The sequence below is a fragment of the Trichosurus vulpecula genome, chromosome 4, assembly GCF_011100635.1.
Source record: "Trichosurus vulpecula isolate mTriVul1 chromosome 4, mTriVul1.pri, whole genome shotgun sequence".
NCBI classification, from domain to species: domain Eukaryota; kingdom Metazoa; phylum Chordata; class Mammalia; order Diprotodontia; family Phalangeridae; genus Trichosurus; species Trichosurus vulpecula.
This window is the reverse complement of record NC_050576.1, coordinates 20,422,007-20,443,732: the sequence shown is the minus strand read 5'-3', so window position 1 is coordinate 20,443,732 and position 21,726 is coordinate 20,422,007. Positions and strand designations below refer to the sequence as shown.

At 44.4% G+C, this 21,726-nt stretch overlaps 1 protein-coding gene across 5 annotated transcripts in view; it reads left to right on the top strand.

Moving 5' to 3' along the window:
• Positions 1–21,726, top strand: part of FGGY (FGGY carbohydrate kinase domain containing) — a 512,879-nt gene that overhangs the window by 327,133 nt on the left and 164,020 nt on the right. For all 5 annotated transcript variants that reach the window (XM_036754773.1, XM_036754775.1, XM_036754774.1 and 2 more), the window contains exon 8: positions 6,143–6,246. In XM_036754773.1, the coding sequence (XP_036610668.1) occupies positions 6,143–6,246 (104 nt within the window). The remainder of the gene's footprint in view (positions 1–6,142; positions 6,247–21,726) is intronic.

Here is a 21,726-nt window from a genome sequence, read left to right as displayed (position 1 = left end):
AGAAGGGACCCTGGAGGTCATCTGATCCAACTGCAGTATTTTACAGATGGGGAAACTGAGACTTAGAGAGATAAACTAACTTGATTTTTTACTAAGGGATTCTAACCACATTACAATTATTTTCATGTTTAAACTCTTTCATAGTATTAAGAGACCCTTACATGGCCCCCTTTATTGTCTTTCTTTTAGACATGTGGAAACTGGGTTGTAGGAGAATTCTATGACTTATGAACTATAATGAATAATGTCTTGTGTTCTAAGGCTAGAGTGGGGAACCTTTATTTTTATTAGGGGCTTTTTACATGCTTTAAAAAATTAATTAAAAACTTCATGCAAGTAAAAACCAACTTTCAGCTAACTTTACTCAATATTTTCTTCTGAGTGAAGGAAAAATGGAAAATGTTCAACATATCCCCTTTGAAAAAAAATATAAAACTTTTTACTCCCATTAAAAACAAGAAAACCCATGAAAATATACCTCTGGGCAATCTGCTTCCTTGAAAATGCTGCCTGAAAACAATATCCATTTATGTGTTTAAAATATGTGTATGTGCGTGGGTGTTCATACATTTTTTAGAACACTACTGTGCACAGTACACTATGCTAGGCCCTGAGGCAGAAGGCACTGTTAGTTAAGACATAGGCCACGCCCTCAGGCAGCTCCCAGGCTGGAGCCTCAAATAATGCTTCCATGACTCTGTGATCTCTTCAATGGAGGGATCTCCTCCAACACTGCAGATCCCATCCACCCAAGGCTACCCAGCCTGTGGCACTCTTGTCCATTTTCTCCTCAGATCTCCTAGGGAGGGAACATAATACAATGGAAAGAGTAATAACTGGAGTAAAAGGACTTTGGCTCCAACCCCACCATTGATGCTCACTAACTGTGTAAGCTAAGACAAGCCACTTCACCTCCCTGTGCTTCGCTTACCTCCTCTGTAAAATGATTGGATTAGACTAAATGGCCTTCCAGGTCTCTCACAGGTCTAGATTTAGGATCCTATGATTCCCCAGCCCCCTACCCCAGTGGATAGAGAACCAGGCCTGGAGTCAGGAAGACTTGAGTTCAAATCCAGCCTCAAATACTTACTAGATTGCTACCTTGGTCGAACAGACCAAGTCATGTCATCTACTCCAACACCTTCACTGAAAGAGGAGGAAACTTAGAACTAGAGAGCGGGAGTAAGTTGCTTGTGGTCATGCAGGTTAAGTAAGCATTGGCAAAGCCAGAATTTCCCCCAAAGTCTATTGACTCCCAATTCAGTGTCCACTCCATCAGACTGAGTCTGCTCCCTCAAAGATCACTGATTTTGTTGTTATGGGTATAGTCTCCACTGACATAGGTCACAGTCCCTGCCTATGTCGCTGATGGCCCAGCACCTGCAGGCTCTGGGATCCAAGGGACCAGGGCTACCTGAGGCAGGTCGATGACGCAGGGGGTGATGCTGGACTCCTCCTTCTATACGTATTAGCTGGGAGACCCTGGGTAGGTTATTTAACCTCTCTAAGCTTCAATTTATTTGTCTGAAAAATAGGGAAAACAGCAGCTACCTCACAGGATCGCTGTGAAGCTCCAACGAGATATCACGGTTACCATTCTCCTATATAATGCAAGCTATCATTACCATTATTGCAGCTAGGTGGCGCCATAGTGCACAGAGCACCATGCCTAGAGTCAGGAAGACTCATCTTCCTGAGTTCAAATCTGGCCTCAGACCCTGGGCGAGTCACTCAACCCTGGTTGCCTCAGTTTCCTCATCTGTAAAATGCACTGGAGAAGGAAATGGCAAACCAATCTAGTCTCTTTGCCAAGAAAACCCCAAATGGGGTCAGGCTCAACAACAAAACACTGTCATTATTATCTGTGACTCACTGTTGTTCCCACCTCAAGATGACCCTGGATGAATACCTCACCAGACTGGTCAGGGAACTCCCTTACATATAACTTAGGTGAAAGTCTTCCAGCACCCTCCCCGACCCCCCTCCAGATCCATTAGCCCAAAGTCAATTCAGCAATGCAGTTCTCAGCATGTAAATGTTCTGGTCACAGAATCACTGCATTTAAGAGGAGAATGACTTCAGTACTTGTTTAATCTAACCCATGCCTCCAAAAGAATCCCCATGAAGGCAGATCTGGCATGTGGGCCAGCCTTTGTCTGAAGGGGGAAGCACTAGAGTCACCCTGATCAACTTTTGGACAGCTCCCACTGCTCAGGCATTTTCCTCATATCAAACCCAAATTTGTCTCTTCACCGTCTCTACCCATTGTTCCTGGTTCTGCCCTCTAAGGCCAGGCAGACCAAGCCAGATCTTCCTCTGAGCCTCCTGTTGAATGGGCTTTTCTTCTCAGTTCCATCCATGAGTGCTTATATATTTTATTTCTGTCTTTGTATCCTCAATACCTAGCATAGTGCCTGGCACATAGTAGGTCCTTAATCAATTCCTGTTGATTGTTTTTTGATGGATATAGAATGAACTCAAGGTTCCTTGACATTCTGGTTGCCTCTCTTGAGACAAACAGACAGACACGCAGTCCACAACCAGGCCAATACTGAAAGCTTCCTGATCTTCATGTTATTTGTCAGCATTTATACTGGTATAACTTTTGGGAACCACTACACCACAGTGAGCCAGCAGGGAGGAAGGGGGATGAGGGGAGTATTTAGGGACTGCCTGGAGCCAACGCTGAGATGCAGTCAAGTCCATGACCTTGGTGTCGTCAGCACTGGGTTCTAAGCCACTCTCCTAACTATCCACAGACAGTGCTGAACAAAACAGTCCTTCTAATGCCATCCGTGCTATTCCACTTGGCCGGGATTCAAGGGATGGAGCGTTCTGATGAACAACAGGGATTTAGGAAGAAAGAGCTGGATTAGACTCTGAGGCCAAAAACTCTTGGCACTTAGAGCTCTTCTATTTGAGCAGAGGGATTTGGGCGGGGAAGGGGGGGGGGCAGCATGTTAGGGGAGGCAGAGATTCTTGTGGCATCCAAAAGCCCTCTGAAGAAAAAGGAATTTTAACCCTGTTTGAAGCCTCCCTCTTCCAAGCCAAACCTGACTTTCCGAAGGATCCAAAGCATTTAATACTCATTAATGGTCCTGAGCCAAAGTCCAGGGCTGATGGTCCTTTAAAGCTCTAGGGGTGAATTCTAGGACTGTTTCCCATATTTGGAGACCAGGGGAATTGGACTCTGGTTTTCTTCCCAAACAAGAATAACAGTCTACCTCCGCAGCTTCTCCCCAGTCCATCCCCTTGTCTCCACCCACACAGTCACCACCCCAGATTAGGGACTTATCCCCACAGGTCTTTATTATTAGCAGTGCAGCCTAATTTGTCTCTCTGCCTCAAGCCACCCCTCCCTCCAATTCATGCTCAGTGCATCTACTGAAGTGATTTTTCTCACAGGGCAGCTCTGACTGTGTTACTCCCCTACTCAATAAGCTGGCTCAAAGCTCCTGCTCTTAGCATATTCGATTTGATTCTCCTTCACAAGCTCTCTAAGGTCTGGCCAAGCTTCCCTTTGTCCACTTCCTTTGATTTGCTGCTCCATCTCCCATCTCCAGGCTTTTTCCCTTGCTGTCCTCCAGCCCTCCTCCCCTCTGCCTCTTGGAATCCTGAGTTTCCTCCAAGGCTCAGTTCAAGAGCCACTTTCTACAGAAAAGCTCTGCTGTTCTCCTGAGCTGCTAGCGTCTTTGCCCCAATATTCCCTTTGTTTTATATTTCTGAAAGCAGGCGTTGTTTTGCTTTTTTATTGCTGTGATCCTTGACCCCCCTGTCTGAGGAGCAGGACTATAACATTTTGCACCCTCCTCTGTATTCTAAGAGATTTGGGGAATCTCTCTTCTCTGCCATAGACTTGAGCACACCTGCCTAAAGGAGGCTCAATTATGTTCTCCCCCATTTAAGGGACCCTGTGACTAGCATCTCCATTTCCATTAAACCACTTAACTTTGGGCTAGCTTTTACAAAGAAATATTGACTTCAAAGCTATAGCAAGAAGAAACATTCAAACATTTTCCCAGATACCTTGGGGCACAATCCAACTCTCACCCCAGGAGGGTAGGGGGATTAGGCTCAGAGTTTAGCTCAATTCCTACATAGCATTAGTGACTTTATTTCAAGACCAAAGCCAGCAGTGCCAGCTTCTTCTGGGCTCTCTCCTCAAACCCACATTCTTCAGGTTCTTTATTGACTTGAATTTCTAGACTCGGAGATTTTGAGAACCCCCACCAATGTGTTTCCCTTTAATGGTCAGGCAGAAGGCACAATTACTTTAAAGCAAAGGCATTTCTTGAAGTTGCATCATTGTCATCTCCATCATAGTTAAAACAGGAACCAATCATTCTCCCCATAAATCTAGAAAGGTGATTTCCCACAAACACACAGCTTCAGTGTAAGAAACACCTTCTAGGAGGCCCCATACTGTGGGAATGCTGTGAGACCCAGGCTCACATAGAGCAGGGCAATGACTGTAGCTTTGGATGCTTCACGGCCACTAATGTTGGCTGCTTCTCCAGAGATCACAGCTCTCTTCTGGACATGCCTTCCCTCTGAGGATCACAGCTTCAGCTAGACAGTTGTCACTGCTTTGCTGGCCTACTTAGAAGCAGTTTCTGCAGGATGGTATTTGTCTATAATCCCCACCATCTAGACCTCCTGATGCAGCTGAAATCCTCAACTACCCTCTCTTCCTTAAGGAAGAACAAATGTGTCAGGCTCCCTTATCTCAAAATGTAGTGGCTTTTTGTTCTTTTCCCCATTTCTTTAAGATAAAATGCCTCCTCAGTCTTTTTCCCTCAAGATTTTAGCTGCTACAGAGGCTTATCATCTCCTAGTTAGTAACTAGTCTTAATCCTTTCTTTGGATTCCACTTCTGAGTCCAAGGAATAGTCTTTGGAGACTTTATATTCTCATTTTCATTCTCTGAAGGCCAAGCTATAAACCAGGGCATGGTTATTTGCTAAATACATACCAAATCACTAAGAGAATTAAGAATTCTCAGTTTTTCAGCTCATAAATCCATTCTTCCAAGTGGAGGGAAGCAGACAGGGACAAAGCCAAGTCCCAGGGTCCAGGTCATTGTCTCTGTTATATGGGCAACTCCATTCCTGGCCCCTTCCAATGGAGATGAGGCCTTAGGCCTAAAGTGGCCTTGTTCCACACCCTTCCAATACAACCACAAGTTCAGAACTCAAAGAGACCACATCATTTAATAGAGGACAAAACTGATGCCCAGAGAATGAATTGTCACCCCCTGCCCCTCAACAATGTATTAAACATCAGAGCCTGAATTTGACCCTAAATCCAAGGAATATTGGGCCTGGAGTCAGGAAAACCTGAATTCAAATTCGGCTTTGGACACTTACTAGCTGTGTGACCCTGGACGGATCACGACAATTCTGTCAGCTTACTCATCTGTAACATGTGTGTAGTAGCACCTAAATCCCAGGACTGTTGTGAGGATTAAATGAAATATATATGTATGTATGTATGTATGTATGTATGTATGTATTAAGCACATAGCACAGTGCCTGGCATAGAGTAGGAGCTTAATGCTTCTTTCTTGCCCTCCTTCCTTCCTTCCTGACTCCCTCTTTTCCTTCCTTCTTTCCTCCCTCCCTTTCTTCCTTCCCCAGGGTCACACAGCCAGTAAGTAGTTGAGGTTGGATTTGAACTCAGTTCTTCCTGATTCCAGGCCCAGGGCTCAATCCATTGCACCGCTTCAATGTGTACATTGTGTTTTCCCTGGTATAATGGAGGCTGCTTGATAGCAGGGAATATTTCATTTTTGTCTTTTTTATTCCTAGCATCCAGTATGTAGGAGATACTTAATAAATGCTTTTTGATTGATTGATCTACTCTTCCCCCATAGGAAGCAATCCTCAGCAATCTAGCCCTGAAACACCAATTTCCCTATTACCTGCAGCCTGACCTTCACATGGGAAATCTTTCTCAACACTTTTCTTCTCTAAATGGAGTATTTCATGTATATGTGTGTGTATGGTGTCTATAGATTGCTGCTTTTAAAATATATACATATGCATGCATGTATATGTATGTTTATGTATGTATACATATGTATGTGCGTGTATGTATATACACATATAAAATGTTGAAGGAATTTTGTTTTGTTTTCTCACAGGAGTGATTGGAGCAGATGTGAAAGGGTATAGCCTGCCCTGTGAAAACCAGCCAATTACCTCTCGTCTGGCTGTGATCTGTGGAACATCTTCTTGTCACATGGGGGTAAGTGAGAACCCAAGAACTTACAGCTATATTTCTCTCTCTCTCTCTCTTTCTCTCTGCGTCTCTGTCTGTCTGTCTTTCTGTGTCTCTGTCTCTCTCTGTCTGTCTCTCTCTCACATACACACACACACACACACACACACACACACACACACACACACACAAAATGAAAAAGGTCTCTGGTCCCTCATCTTGCCCTTTATTTTTTCTCTCTTCTCCAACCTTTGATCTGAGACCAGAGGTCTCCTCCTTCCCTGCCTGTTTTCGATGCCCTTATTCAGGTTGGTCAGATCTTTCCACAAAGGCTCAGTTCTGGGTGGAAAGTCAGCTCTCCAAAGAAGGAAGGTCAGTGTCTGCAATGACATCATAGTGACCAGAGAGCACAGGGATGAAATTGGATCTGCAGATGCCAACCCCTTTCCATCCTGCCCTTGACCTCAAAGACACTAATGTGTTACCGGACAGCTCCTTCAGCAGAGCGCCTGTTTGCCTTGGCTAGGAGCCTCCCTCTCTGCGTTCCTTCAATCAATATAAATCTCTAGTCCTCAGAGCGGGGCCTAATGATCTGTGGAATTATGTTCTATATCAGGACTTCAAAAGAACACTGATAAGCAATTTTCGCTTTGTTAATTTTTCTCTATGAATTACTGAAAAGGCTTTCTCCCAGATTGCAGTTAAAATTTAGTGCCTGCCCTAAAATTTATATCTTCTTTAAATGCATGGGTCTGAAAGCATTCCATTTTGATAAGTACCCATTTCTACTGTATTTTTATTTAAAAGTCATTACTCTGTTAAATTGAGACTAACGACTCCCTGTATTTTCCCCAGACGAGGACAAAGGGGTAAGGGTTGGGGGGAGAGGGGAGGCAAAGCTTAGAAGAGGAGGAAGGGAGGAGGGAGAAGAATACAAAGCAAGGAAGACATGGGCATAGAAATGAAGTGAGCTGCTGTCTGGGGCAAGAGTTCTTAACCTGGGTTTTAAAGGTTGGTGAGATAAGATGGGGAGGGGGCTTGAGGATCACATTTTTATTTTTACTAACCTCGAACTGAAGTTTAGCATTTCCTTCAATTATTTAATTGCAATAATAGCTGGCATTTATCTTTATATGTTATAAAGTTTGCAAAAACTGTTTTACAAATATTATTTCATTTGATCCTTACAACAACCCTCAGAGGTAGATGCTATTATTGTTATCCCCGTTTTACAAATGGGGAGACTGAGGTTAATAGTGGCTTGACTAGGGATATACTGCTAATATGTGCCCAAGGCCGAACTTTAACTCAAGTCTTCTTGATTCCAAGTCCAAAACGCCAGCCACTATGCCACCTAGAGTTATTATGAGAAGGAGGTCTGTGGGCTTCACCAGACTGCTAAAGTGGTCCATGAAACACACGAATAAGGTCAAGAATCTCTGGTTTAGGGGAAGGATCATTAACCCTGAAGACAATGGGCAACGATACAAGATGTCCTCCATAACCTTAAGAAACTGGAGGCCTTTCTCATTGATTATTAAAGTAGGTTAAACAGTGTCCCAGCCCAAGGAGAAGAGGATTAAAAGGTTATATACCTTCAATTAGAAACTGTAATTTCTTAGAACTTTGGAGGATTTCTAGCACAAGCTCTAATTCTCTTATCTATCTAAAAAGATTGGAGGAATAGTGAGGTTAAGACTATGAGATCAAGTCCTGTGAAGTCCAGTCAAAAGAGTTGGAGTCTTCTCATTTGGGGAAGAGAAGACTGGGTGTCAATGGGTGGACACCATGGCAGATGTCTTCAGTTTAAGGTTTGTCAAGTGGAAAGGGAACTAGACTTTTTTTCTGTTTAGTCCCAGAATACAAAACAGGAAGCATCTAGTGGAAGTTGCCAAGAGGTCAATTCAGGCTTGGCACTGGGAAGGGGGAAGAGAGAGGAACAACTTCCTAAACATTTACTATCAAAAAATGAAATGTGCTACCTTGGATCTTAGAATCTTCTTCCTCCTCAGGCGTCTTCAAGCTAAGGTCAAAGGTTTTCCAGTTGAGAGGAGTTTTGTTTTCATTTGTCTATGTGTGTGTGTGTGTGTGTGTGTGTGTGTGTGTGTGTGTGTGTGTGTATGAATTGGTCTTTGATATCCCTTCCATCACTGAAATGCTATGATTCTTCTGCCTTCAATAATAAAATGTCAGAAATTCCATTCACTCCAACTAAAGTCTCTGCTTTGTCACTTACTAGCTTCATAATCCTGAGCAAGTCACGGTGTGACCATGGGGAAGTATTGTGGCACAATGGAAAGAGCAGTAACTCTGTAGTCAGAGGATCTGAGTTTGAATCCCATGCATGCATAGCCCTCTGTATGAACTTAGACAAGGTATGGAACCTTCTTAATTTCAGAGGGCATTGGACTAGATGGCCCCTGAGGTCCTGCCAGCTCCAGATTTATGTAAGCCTCAGTTTCCCTGGTAGAACAGGTGATAATAAAACTTTTATTATTTAACCAATATAGTTGCTGAAAGGATTTAAAATGAATATACACAGGTTCCTAAATAAACATGAGTAATTGTTCCTAGCTCCTTAAGAGCTTTAAGCTTTTTAAGCTCTTTAATAGCCCTACCTCCCATGGCCAGAAGCCAGCTTTAAAGGAATTTTCCCAGAATAATTTGACTTACATTTCATCCTGGCCTTAAAAGAAGTGGCCCAAGGGATAGAGCATTGAACCTAGTGGAGAAAACCTTAGTTCATCTCTAGCCTCAGATGCTCACTAGCTGTAGAACTCTAGGGAAGTCACGTAACCGCTGTTTGCTCAGATGCCTCATCTGTAAAATAAAGATAATGATAGCACACACCTCTTAGGAGCATAAAACAAGACAAGGTCTGTAAGGCCTTTTGCAAATGCTTTGCTAGATGGTAGCAATGGGGAAGATGATAGAATATCCACTCATCCACTAGGATGGATTGTTCGAACGCTCAAAAATCCAGCATGAGTGATGGTAAAAACATGTAGAAATCCAAACTTGCCAGATTAGACTAGTAGACATGGAAGCAAAAATAAAGCTGGATAAAATAGGTTCCAACACAGTCTCTTCTAATGCTCGATTATAAGTGACTGTGACTTCTCAAAGAACAAGAGCTCGGCTGAAAGACATCTGAGTGCGAGCCTGGATGTGCGATTGTCTGTCTGTCTGTTGTTACATAACCAGCTTCTCTAGGTATGGAGAGGTTCTGTCACCCAGTTAGGCACCGAAGGATGAAATTATTGAGACACAATAAATGTTGGTGGCTGTCTGCTAATTCAAAGAAGGATTATAACCTATGTTGGTGTTGGGAGGTCTACATTGACAATTACATATCTTTGAATATTCAAAGGAAAGATTTCAATTTTCAGGTAAAATAAAGGGACAAAGAGGCCAGACGTATTTTGAATGGAAAGTAGTCAAATAATCCATCAACAAGCATGTCTTAAACTCTTATTCTGTTCTAGTCACTGCTAAGCACTGGTGACAACAAGAAAGATAAAAACAGTCCCTGCCCTCAGGACACTCCCATTCTAATGGAAAACGTGGGTATGTTGGGCAACGTGAGCTCCATGTTCTCCACATACTCTTACCAAGTTCCTTGAGCATTTCATAACCTGTAAAGTATTGTATAATTGTGAGCCACTATTGTCCCCACTGAAGCCTTCTGATGTCACATCTCATGGAGGTAACTGTGACTATTTAAAAGCTATTCTAGTAGAACATAAGCTATGTACCTATTGGATTGTTCCTAATGAGGACTGGTTGAAAGAACTGGGATTGTTTTGATTGGAAAAGTGAAGAATCAGGGATAACATCATTTCTGGAAAGGCTTTTCAGCCTGGTAATATACTATTTGCCTCTTATTTGAGAACCATCCTAACTATATTCAGAAAGACTTATCACCAATTCAATTCAACAGGTCTATAAATGACTGGATGGATAGATGGGTAGATAGATAGAAAGATAGCTAGAGAGAGAGAGACAGACAGACAATAGGAGAGAAGAGAGATTGATTAAGTGCTTGCTGTTGGCCAGGCTGTGCTAAGCACCGGGAATACAGATAGAATAAACAGGTTTGCCCGACTGTCATGGAATTTATATTCTAATAGGGAAAGATAAAATATAAAAAGGATTCAGAGCAAGGAAGGGGGAGAGAAAGGAAGGAAAGGAGGGATAAAGAAGGGGGACCTGACAAGAGGAGGCAAGGTTTCTGGTGAGGAGCTGTGACAGTTCAGAGAAGGAGTAGAGCTGGGAGAGAAATGAGTATGACTGAGGCTCCTCAGGAAATGTCAGTTCCAGCTAGGGACTCATCAGTCAGAAGAGTAAGCTGTAGGGCTTGGAAATATTCATTGACTGCTCTGTGTCAAGCACCTTACTAGATGTCAGGGATAGGAGGGGAAAAAGAATGATTCCTGCCCTCAAGGAGTTTGTATCCTATTGGAATTGAGGGAGGAGCAATACATACATACATACATACATACATACACACATACATACATTAAAACATACATACATATGTGTGTATATACACTATATATACATATGTGTATATGTATGTTTTCCCCCCAATTCCTATATATACCCCCAAAAGTAAATATAGAGCATATATAAAGCAGAAACATAGCCATTTGGGAAGGCACTAGTAGCTGGGGCAGGGGGGATTGGAATAGTCTTTCTATAAAAAGAATGGGTTATGCTAGGTCATCTATGATCTCTGGAATTCTTGGACCCTATGGCTTCTCCAGCATGACCCTTGGTGGGCTGAGCATGGACTATAGAACTATAGATTTCAAGCCAGAAGGGATCTTTGAGCTTAACCCCGCCAGAGAGTCTCAGTCTCTCTCTCTCTCTCTCTCTCTCTCTCTCCCTCACTCCCCCCCCATAAAAGAGGAAAATTCAACTCCAAGGGGTCAGTACTATGCTGCTAGTAAGTGGCCAAGGTGGGATTCCAACCTACAATCTCTGACTCCAAATCCTATACCCTTTCCAATGAACCGTGACCATGATTGATTGATTGGTTGGCTGAAGTCATTGATGAGGGTGATATAAAAACCTCCATTGTGTTCAGATAGACAATATGTGTTCTAGAAATCTGGAAGGGTGGCACGTGATAAAGTCATTTTTCTATTTGATCCTTTTTGTCTCTGTCACTTGTACACACATTTCAGGCACAAAGGGGCTGGGTCATTCTTTCTTCCCAGATGGCAATAAAGCCAGCAGATGTACCTTACCTGAATTTGTCCACATCTTTTTGTTGGTTTTCATGGCCCAGTGGAATGTGCCTATGCCCAATGTGCCTTTTCTGCACTAGTCTGTAAGGAATCCCTTCTCCAAGGGGATTTCCTTCCCAGCCAGCAACACTCAGGACCTTTTATCCATAGCTGGTTGTGTTGTTTTAGGCTGAATATCATTCAGTAAAACAGACATGTTTTACCAATCTGTTAACAAAGAAAAGGGGGTGGAGTGGGATTTCATGAGAACTGGAAAGTATATTCATTTTAAGAAAAATTTCTAGCTCAGTGCAAAAAAATGCAAATATGTCAAAATGACTTCAGCAAATTGAATGTGGTTATTAGCAGTAATTCTGAAGATACAGACACATAAGCACTTGTGCAGAGATTAAATTTGATTTCCAGTGAATAACTTTTGTAGGACTTTGTGAGAAAGAAGGGTGGAGTGTGAGGCATGGGGTGGGAGGGGGAGGGGGGAGACAGAGAGACAGAGACAGAAAGGATAGGCAGACAGACAGAGAGACAGATACAAAGAGACACAAAGGAAGAGATGAAGAAAGAGGTAGCATCTAGTCGAAAATCTGAGAAAGGGGGTAATTTAGCCTTTTTATCTGGTGGGGAGAGAGAGGGAGAGAGGGAGAGAGAGAGGGAGAGAGGGAGAGAGAGAGAGAGAGGAGGAAAGGAGAGAGAAAGAACAGAGGTATAGACAGACAGAAAGTGCTACATTTCAGGTCTGTTGGGGGCTGAATAGGAAAGGAACAAAGCTGCTTTTTGTTGTCCAGTTGTTTTTAACTCATGTCCGACTCTCCGTGACCCCATGTGGGGTTTTCTTGGCAAAGATCCTGGAGTGGTTTGCCATTTTCTTCTCCAGCTCATTTTACAGATGAGGAAACTGAGGCTAACAGGGGTTAAGTGATTTGTCAAGGGTTACACAGCTAGTAAGTGTCTGATGCAGATTTGAACTTGGGTCTTCCTGACTCCAGATGTGACACTCTGCTCACTGCACTACCCAGCTGCTCCTAGACCACAGATTTAACAAGATAATTCCTGCCTGTTTCTTCCTGATCTCATTCCCATCCCTTCTTCCAGTGTAATGAGGCTTCTGGTAATTACCTTCACTCTTGCCAGAATCCAAGTAGCCTCCTCCTTCCTATATACTCTATTTTGCAGGTTCAAGGTCATTCCAGAGGGTCTCCAGGGATGCTTTCCCTTTTTAATGGACAGTTTTAAACTGAGAACACCCAACCCTATTAAATACAGAAAACATACTCTTTGTTGTCAACTCTGATACCTATTATTCTGGCTGGAGTTGAGTTGCAGGGTACCTCCATTAAGATAGAAGTAAGCCAGAGGACCTGAGTTCAATTCCCATCACTGGGGCTCACTACCTGTGCCATCTTGGAAAAGTCACAGCTTCCAGGTACCTCAATTCCTTCATCATGAGTGGCTTGGTCTAGGCAGTGTTCTCTGAGATTCTTTCCAATTCTAGAGCTATGTTCTTATCCCTTTCCTCTTCAAAATACTCAGAACATATCAGAGTATTCATTGATAAGCAGAATATCTGGAAGCTTGTAATCTTCCTTATCAACACTTTGTTTTTATTGTTTTCTCAGTGGAATCATGCTCATGGGCAGGGACGTGGCAAGTGGATAGAACTCTGAGCCTTGGGTCAGGAAGACCTGAGTTCAATCTGGCATCAGACACTTAGTAGATGTGTGACCCTGAGTGAGTCACTTAACCCTGTTTGCCTCAGTTTCCTCATCTGTAAAATGGAGGCACCTACCTCACTGTGTTGTTGTGAGGATTAAGTGAGAGAGTAATTATAAAATGATTATAAACACAGTGCTTGGCATATGGGAAGTGCTCTATAAATAAATATTATTGTTTTTGTTGTTAACATTGTCATTCATGGGAAGCCAAGTGGTAGGCCACACGAAGAGTTTAAAACATTTAAAAAGAAGGCTCTTCTCCTAACTCCCAATGTTGACCTCCTTTGTTGGAATTTCTCTGTGGGAAGATTTTACCATGATATACTTCAAGACCCCAGTGATTCATAGTTTCATTGGTGTCTAACAAGGTACAGTAGAAAGAACACAGAGAAGGAATTAGACGACCTGGGTCCCAAACCTACCTGTGATGTTTGCTGCCTATGTGACCTTGGGCAAATATTATGATTTCCCTGGGCCTCAGTTTACTTGTCTGTGAATGAAGGAGGGAGTGGAAGACATGACCTCTGAGGTCCTTTCTAGCTTATAACCAGACATATAGTGACTACTCCCTTGCCTGCCAAGCTCCTGGTCTGGCCTAGACATACAGTGACAAAACCAAACAGTCTTTCCCTTCAGGAAGCTTCTATCCTACTTGGGTGGGGGGCAGTGGCAGGTTACAACATGCACACAAAAATTACTGTAGTGGGGTGACTGATTAATGAATCAAACAGAGGCACCAATCAGCCAAATTAGTTTCTTTATCCTGGCGGTGATGTAGGTGAGGATGGTTGGCCATTTCCCTCCTCCCCTTTACATTATATCAAATGAGGAAAATGCTTTGCAAATCTTAAAACGCTATGTTAGTGTCAACTATTGTTAGTGAAGTCGATAAGTCTAAAGAATACCCAAATTCATTTCTGGAGAGAGTCTAGCTAACTAATAAGGGTTGAGGGGAGGAGGGAAAAGTGTCATGTAGAAGGTACCTCAAAATGTGCTCTGCAAGAAGCTAGGCAGTCTATGGGCTTGAACCTCAAATCCCTCAGAATTGAATTCATTTACAATATTTAGATAAAATGCCAGATCCCCAAATCAGTAGGCCCCTCACAAGCCAATGGGTGCATTCCAGACGTCCAGATCTTTGCTAAAGACCTCTGATGTCTTTGTTCAGCGTTCACATGGTGCCATCTTGGCCCAGTCTTCTTGGGCCAGGAGACACTTCTCCATTGGGATTTCTTTATCGGTGCACGTCTGTACTGTACCCAGAAACACAAAGGATGTGAGGCAACTGCGGGGCCTTTAGCGCAATACCAAAGCAGCCGCAGTCGCCTACAATGAACTCTACCTTTTTTTTTTAATTAGGGCCATAAAATGCAACTTTATGATGGTCATGTTTTGCTAGAAATATATTTCCCCCTCTGTATAGAGGGGCCTTCGGGGCAAAGGAGATTAATCATCCCCTTTCATTTAATGCAGCCAGTGAGAGACTGTGTGGTCAGACTGGCATCAAAACATGCCTTTGATCTCTCTCAGGTGCTCAGGGCCCCAGCAAGCCAGCAACAATAACACCTTTGTGAGATGATCAGAGACGGGCAGGCCAGAGAAAAATGCTTTCTGGGGAAACTCAAGGCCCCTCTTTGTTGTGGTTTTGGCAAACAGAGCTGCCAACTGTCAGGAGAAATTCAGGAAACACAGAACAGGGGTAAAAGTGGGGCACGGATTGTTCTGAGGAGGTCCCCACAGGGTGGTTTGTATGATTTGCTGTCTACTCCTTTTTCTTCTCTCTTTTTTTCTCATCCCTCCCTTTCCCCCTTTTTTTGATGTTTCCAGTTTGGTAGGTTGCAACAGTCACAACTCCCAGGAGTAAGTCAGTGCTGGCCCAAGGATGTTTCTTTTTAAATTACCCCCAAAGCCTCAGTAAATATGGAGGATCTCCCTGGCCTAGCTTTGTGTGATTTCCAAGAATCTGGAAAAATAGCCTGAAGTTGAAAACATAAGACTTACTAATCGAGTCTTTGATATTTTAGAAGATACAAATGTAAGCCATGCATTTATCATCCATGAGGATGATTTAATTAACAAGAGAAATGTTTCGGCCCCCTCCTCCCCCTGCAAGCAGAGCTGTGTGTTTATCTTATTGAAAACAAAGCCACTTGGATCCAAAGATGACACATGTCAGAGGTGAGCCAGCTCCTGGGGGGACACAGGACTTGGGAGGAATTGGCCTTTGCCCCATCCCCAGCACCCACTTTCTGAATCCAGCAGATGCAGCTGTCATTCATGTAAATGCTTCTCCCAGTATGAATGCACATGGTGGGGGAGACTTTGTGAAGCCTGGGAAATTGACTTGAATCTTGAATTTCTCAGAACTTAATTCATTGGGATATAACTGGCAAAATGCAGAATTATAGACTCAAGACTGATTAGGAAGGAAGGAAGGAAGGAAGGAAAGAAGGAAGGGAAGGAGGAAGGAAGGAAGGAAGGAAGGAAGGAAGGAAGGAAGGAAGGAAGGAAGGAAGGAAGGAAGGAAGGAAGGAAGAAAGGAAAGAAGGAAGGAAGGAAACACTAAGTGCTTACTATGTGTCAGGCCCTGTGCATGTTATCTTGCTTTTAGATTATGAGCTTCTTGAGACCGTAGACTGTCTTTCGACTTTGTCCAGCACTTAGCACAGGGTCTGGTCCATAGTAGGTGCTTAATAAATGTGTATGATTGACTAAGTGATAGTATTACAAATATAAGCAAAATGGAAGATAATTCCTGTCCTTGTGGACCTTCTATTCTAATGGAAGAAGACGACATAGAAAAGGAGCTGAAGCGTGCAGCAGTGAACAGGACACAGCTTTGAAGTTCAGAAATTCAGGAGCAGAAATGGGAGGTGAATGGATATTGACCAATTTGGGCCACTTCAACCACTTCCTATCTATGGGACTTTGATCAAGTGTCTTCGATTGTCTAGGGCTCAGTTTCCCCAACCAGAAATGAGGATGACTTAGTAAATTATAGTTAACTAGACTCAGAATCAATGAGACCCAAGTTCCAATTCCACCTCAGATGCTGACTAGCTCTGGATCCTGGGTAACTCACGTAGCCCCTCTATGCCTCCGTCTCCTCATGTATACAAGCAGGGGGTTGGACCAAGTTAACTTTTAAGTCTCCTCCCAGCATGCTACTCTATGATCTTACCAAGTCAGAGATGGGTTGCAATCTACCTTGGCATAGCGAGTTCCTCACACTGATGAATTCATCCTTCATGAATTTCTGTATTAGAAATTCATGGGTATTTCCGGTCACCCTTCCTGCAGAGCTGTGGGTATCCAGCCTTTTCAGCAGGAAGAAGAGGTGGTAATGGCTGTTGGCAAGGCCCAGAGAGACAGTAGGACAGTGGAAACATGGCCAATTTTAGCTCTCATCCCCATTCTGGATGGCAAGGGGCTCAGAGAGAATTCCTCTTCCAGACTGTCCTGGATTCATCCCCCACTCTCTAATCAAATTGCCAGCGATTCTTTGCAGACTCACTTTGTGCTAGGGGTTGTAGAAGGGGAGTGAAGATTCTCAGCCAATTCCCAGGAGAGCAGCATCCTAACAAGCCTTCTAGTGGCCAGACATAACAAGGGGTCTGGGGCCTGGTGGGAAGGAGAAGCTGAAGGCTTCTTGGCCATACATACAAACCCCAAATGAAGGGATTAAGGGCCTGGGAATGGATGGGTTATGGGGTGGTGCGGATGGGGAGAGACTCAGGGCCACCTTCACAGCTGCTGCTCAAATCCTCCCACCTGCTCTTGGAAAGAAATCAAAAACTTTTGCCCAGGAGGGAACTGATCCCACAACTTTCCCAGGCCCTGAATTCAGTTTGTAAAAGTGAAGGAAAAGGAGGGAAATGTCTGTGCCTTTCCAGAGATCGTTTTAAAATCCAGGATACCTGGCACACTGCCTTTTCTATTTCATAGGGAAAATATTTTCTCAATCTGGCAATGAGGGAATTGGTCACAAAAATGTGTGTATACCACTTATCGATTTTTGGTGCCCAGAGTTTTATGTCCCATGTTCAGTTAATCTGCAAAGAGTCATGACTTCTCCGTGAACAGAAAGTGCCCTTTGTCAGACTGCACCCTTTGATCTAGGTTTCTGTATATCTGATTTGAAATTTGGAATGAAAGTCAGGGGCAGCAAGGGGGTACAGTGAACAGAGTGCTGGACCTGGAGTCAGGAAGACTTGAGTTCAAATCTGGCCTGAGACATGTACTAGCTGTGTGACCCTGGGCAAGTCATTTAACCCTGTTTGTCTCAGTTTCCTCATCTGTAAAATGAGCTGGAGAAGGAAATGGCAAACCGCTCTGGCATCTCTGCCAAGAAAACCCACAACAGGGTCATGAAGAATTGGACACATCTGAAATGACTGAACGACAACAACAACACGGAAGTCATAGGTCACATTGTTCCAGTGAAATAGCGAGGGATACGGCTGCCATTTGTTCCCGTGGCACAATAAGATGAAATTAGCACCTTTGAACCTTCTTCTAAGGATGAGCGTTCTGCCTCTAGAGTGCTGTGAGCTCTCTCCAGGAACCTCCCTTGTGGCCTTCTCACCCTGTGCCATTCCTCCGCTGCACCAGCCCCTTCTCCCATTGGTGAGTTCAGTGGGCACCTCCATGTTGGGGAGGGGCCCAGAGTGACCATCCTTCATTGCCATCCTGGCTCTATCTCCCGACCTTTTGCACTTTGACTCCACAACCCTCTGGGCACCTCCCCCCTCCCTCACGTACCTTCTGCTTTCCAGCTCTCTTCTGCGTCTTGTCTTCCCCCATTTGAATAGAAGCTCCTTGAGGGCAGGAACCATCCTTTTTGTCATATTTGTGTCTCAGCACTTAGTGTAATGACTGGCACACAGCAACTGCTTAATAAAATGCTTCTTGCCTAGTCTTACTGCGGAAGTCGACGGGCTCTTCTGTAGATGGTGGTGGGACACCAACGCCGTATCAGACCTGGGATTCTTACTTTGCTTATTTTTGTCTTGTTTTATTACTCTATTGCCCTTCAACTTTATTTCATTGCTAGAGATTGGTATGGAAAGAGGTTGGGGATGGTCAGTGGAGAAGAGAAGGGCCTGGTGGATGGAATGCTGGAACAGAAATGAGTATCCTCTCTTCAAAGGTCCAATCTGAGGCAAACTGAGCAGCCAGGGGAGAGTCAAGATGCTCAGGCCCAACACAGGACACATTGGGCAGCCAGGGGAGAGTCAAGATGCTCAGGCCCAACACAGGACACATTGGGCAGCCAGGGGAGAGTCAAGATGGCAGCCAGGGGAGAGTTAAGATGCTCAGGCCCAACATGGGACACATTAGGCAGCCAGGGGAGAGTCAAGATGCTCCTAGATCTGGTCCCGACAAAGGACCTGCCTGAGTCGATAGATTAGAGGAATATAACCAGGTCGATGACATCCTAGAGCTTGGAAAGGCCCCCAGAGGCCATCCAGCCCACCTACTTCATGCTACAGTTGAGGAAACTGAGGTCCTTAATTGACCAAAGTTACAAAGGTAGCGTCACAGCTGTGATTCTAACTGAATTCCTTTAATTCTCAATCCCAGGTGCTGCTTTCCATAGCACAGACCAGGCCATGTGAGGGTTGGTTGAAAGGACTGGGAATGTTGAACATGGAGAAGACATTGTGGGATACAGTGGCTTTTTTAAATATTTGAAAGTCTGTCATGTGGAACAGGGATCGACTGTGCTCTACTTGATCCCAAAGGGCAGGACTCCCAGCATTGGGGGCAAGTGGCAGAGAATCTCACTGAGGATTGGTCAGGAGAATCTTCCCAATAGTTAGCATTGTCCAAAAGCGGTGGTGAGTTCCCTTTGAGTCATGCTTGGACAGAGGCTAGTCAGAGCAGAATGAGGGATCATTGCTATTCAGACCAAGGGGACCAGAGAGGTCATCACCCAACTCTTGTACAGAGTAGGAATTGAAGATATTCAGTTTGCTTTTTAAAACAAAACAAAAAAAAATGAAACCTTAATATTAATTTAGTGGGAGGCTATGGATAGAGAGGGCAGCTAGGTGGTGCCATAGTGCATAGAGCTCCAGGCCTGGAGTCAGGAAGATCTGAGTTCAAATGTGGCCTCAGACACCTATTATCTGTGTGACCCTGGGCAAGTCACTTAACCTGTTTGCCTCAGTTTCCTCAGCTGTAAAACGAGCTGTAGAAGGAAATGCCAAACCCCTCCAGTATCTCTGCTAAGAAAACCCCCAAAGGGGTCACAAAGAGTCAGACATGACTGAACAACAGCAACAAAATGGATAGAAAGCTGGACCTTGAAGCCAGGAAGCCAGGGTTCAATTCCCACTTCTGACACACACGGGCTATGACCCTGGGTGAGTTTATAAACCTCCCAATGCTCTGAACAACTTTTGAAGATGATAGGGTGCAGAGAAGGTGCCAACATGCACTAGTGGAGAAAGTTTCATCCCCTGGGAGTTCCTTTAGACCGGTGAAACCACAGGTCCAATTTCTAAATTCATGGACATACACAGGGCATACTTTTTTTTCTTTTTTAGTGACATAATCACTACCATCAAAAGGCTTTAAAATACTGTCATGGAGATTGGGCATGGGCATAAATTGTTATGGTACCCATTAGAATATAAGGAAGCACCTCGAGATCTGTCTCATGCAGAGTGGACCCTCTACAAATGCAGGTTGAAAGGAACTGAATTTGAGGAAGGAAGAAGGGGAAAGCAGGAAATAAGCCTTTAAATTGCCCCTACTATGTGCCAGGCACATATTCAGCCTTTTTTACAAATCTTACCTTCTTTGATGACATTAAAAGGAGAGCACCTTTCCGGATCAGGGAAGGTTTCCTGCACAAGACTGGAGCTGAGCCTTCCCTTCCCTGAAGGAAGGGCAGGATTTTGTCAAGCAGAAACTGGGAGAGGGTCCATTTCCGGCATGTAAGGACAGGGTGCCCAAAGCCAAGAGGGAAGGAGGGGGTCAGGGAATTGCCCAGCTGCACTCCCTGTATACCAGGAACCTTCTCATCCTCAAACTGATTTGTGTGCATTGTCTTCCCCTGTTAGACTGTCAGTTTCTTGAAGGCAGGATCTGGCACATAGCAGGCGCTTAATAAATGTTGACTCACTGACTGACTAGAGAATGCTTCATTGTAGCCAGGGCAGAGACAAAGTGAAGAGGAGTCCTGGGAAATCAATGTGGAAACACAGAAATCGGAGGACCTTGAATGCCGAGCTAAAACCTCTGTATTTTACACAATGAGCAAAGGAGAATGACTGGATGCTCTGGAGGAAGGGAGGGGCGTGCGAGTACAAAAGGAAGGTTGCTTTGGCCCCTTCTCTGTGTGGAGGACAGATCGCAGAGAGGAAAAGGCAGGAGCCAGGAGCCTCAAAGCAGCCTTTGGCGGGAGCTGAGTCAGGTGATTCAGTCTGGTGCTTAGGTGTTCTTTTGAACCACTGATTCTCCCTCAAGCGAAAACCAATCCTGCTCCTGGATGGAAGCCAGCTCTGAAGGAGAGGCCGTCTTGCTCCATAGCTTTACGTGACTCTGTTATAGTCAAGTCTCAATTCGCTGAAATGTTTGGGGAATGGCATGTTCCAGTCCGTGTTAACTCAGGATTAAGCGTATCTTATCTCTTATGGGGTCGCTGGCTCGGGGATGTTTTGCTGCAAATCCCAGGATGCCAAAGCTGTATCACAAATTTAACCAAATGTGTGATGAGATCCCAAGGGCCCTGGTCTCAAAGTCAGCAGCACTGAGTTCAAATCTTGCCCCTGTTTCTTATTAGCCGTGTGATTTGCAGTATTTTAACTCCTTTTAGCCTCGGATTTCTTACCTGTAAAATAGGGAGGGGGGGGGTGCTAATGCCAGCACCCTTCCACCTCCCAGGTCTAGTGTAAGGGAAGCACTTTGCTAGCCTTGAAGACAAATAGTAAGGTATTTGCTATTATTATCTATGAGCCACTTCTCAGGCCTAACCAAGGGAATCAAATACAGCAGCACACGCAAGGGGCTTTCTAGATTATAGAGTAAAAGATGAAGGTCAGTGATTGCTGTTTCCTGGCTCTGGGGTTTTCATCTTATATGGCCAGTACAGGACTATGAGCAACATTTGCTTCCCAGCATCCCTCACTTTGGTGCCTAGGTCATTTCGACCACAGAGGAGATGCTCCACGTGCACCTGATGGAAATCTTTGCATAGGCTGTCCCCTCCGTTCTGTCACTGACTTGTCTGCCCTTCGGTTTCCTCTTTTACCCAATGGAGACATCAGCCATCCCACTCTTTAAGGATGGTCCCAGCTCTGACAGCGTCTCTCCCAGTCACCCCTCAAGGGCACGCCCTGAGCTCTTCAAGCCTGAACGATCGCAATGGCCTCTTCGTTGATCTTCTGCCTCAAAACTCTCCCCAATCTGGCCTGTCCTCCCCTAGGCTGCCAAGCTGATGCTCCTGGTGTACAGGTCTGACCGTGCTGTTGTTCAGACTCTCCATGACCCTATTTGGGGTTTTCTTGGCAGAGATACCGGACTGGTTTGCCATTTCC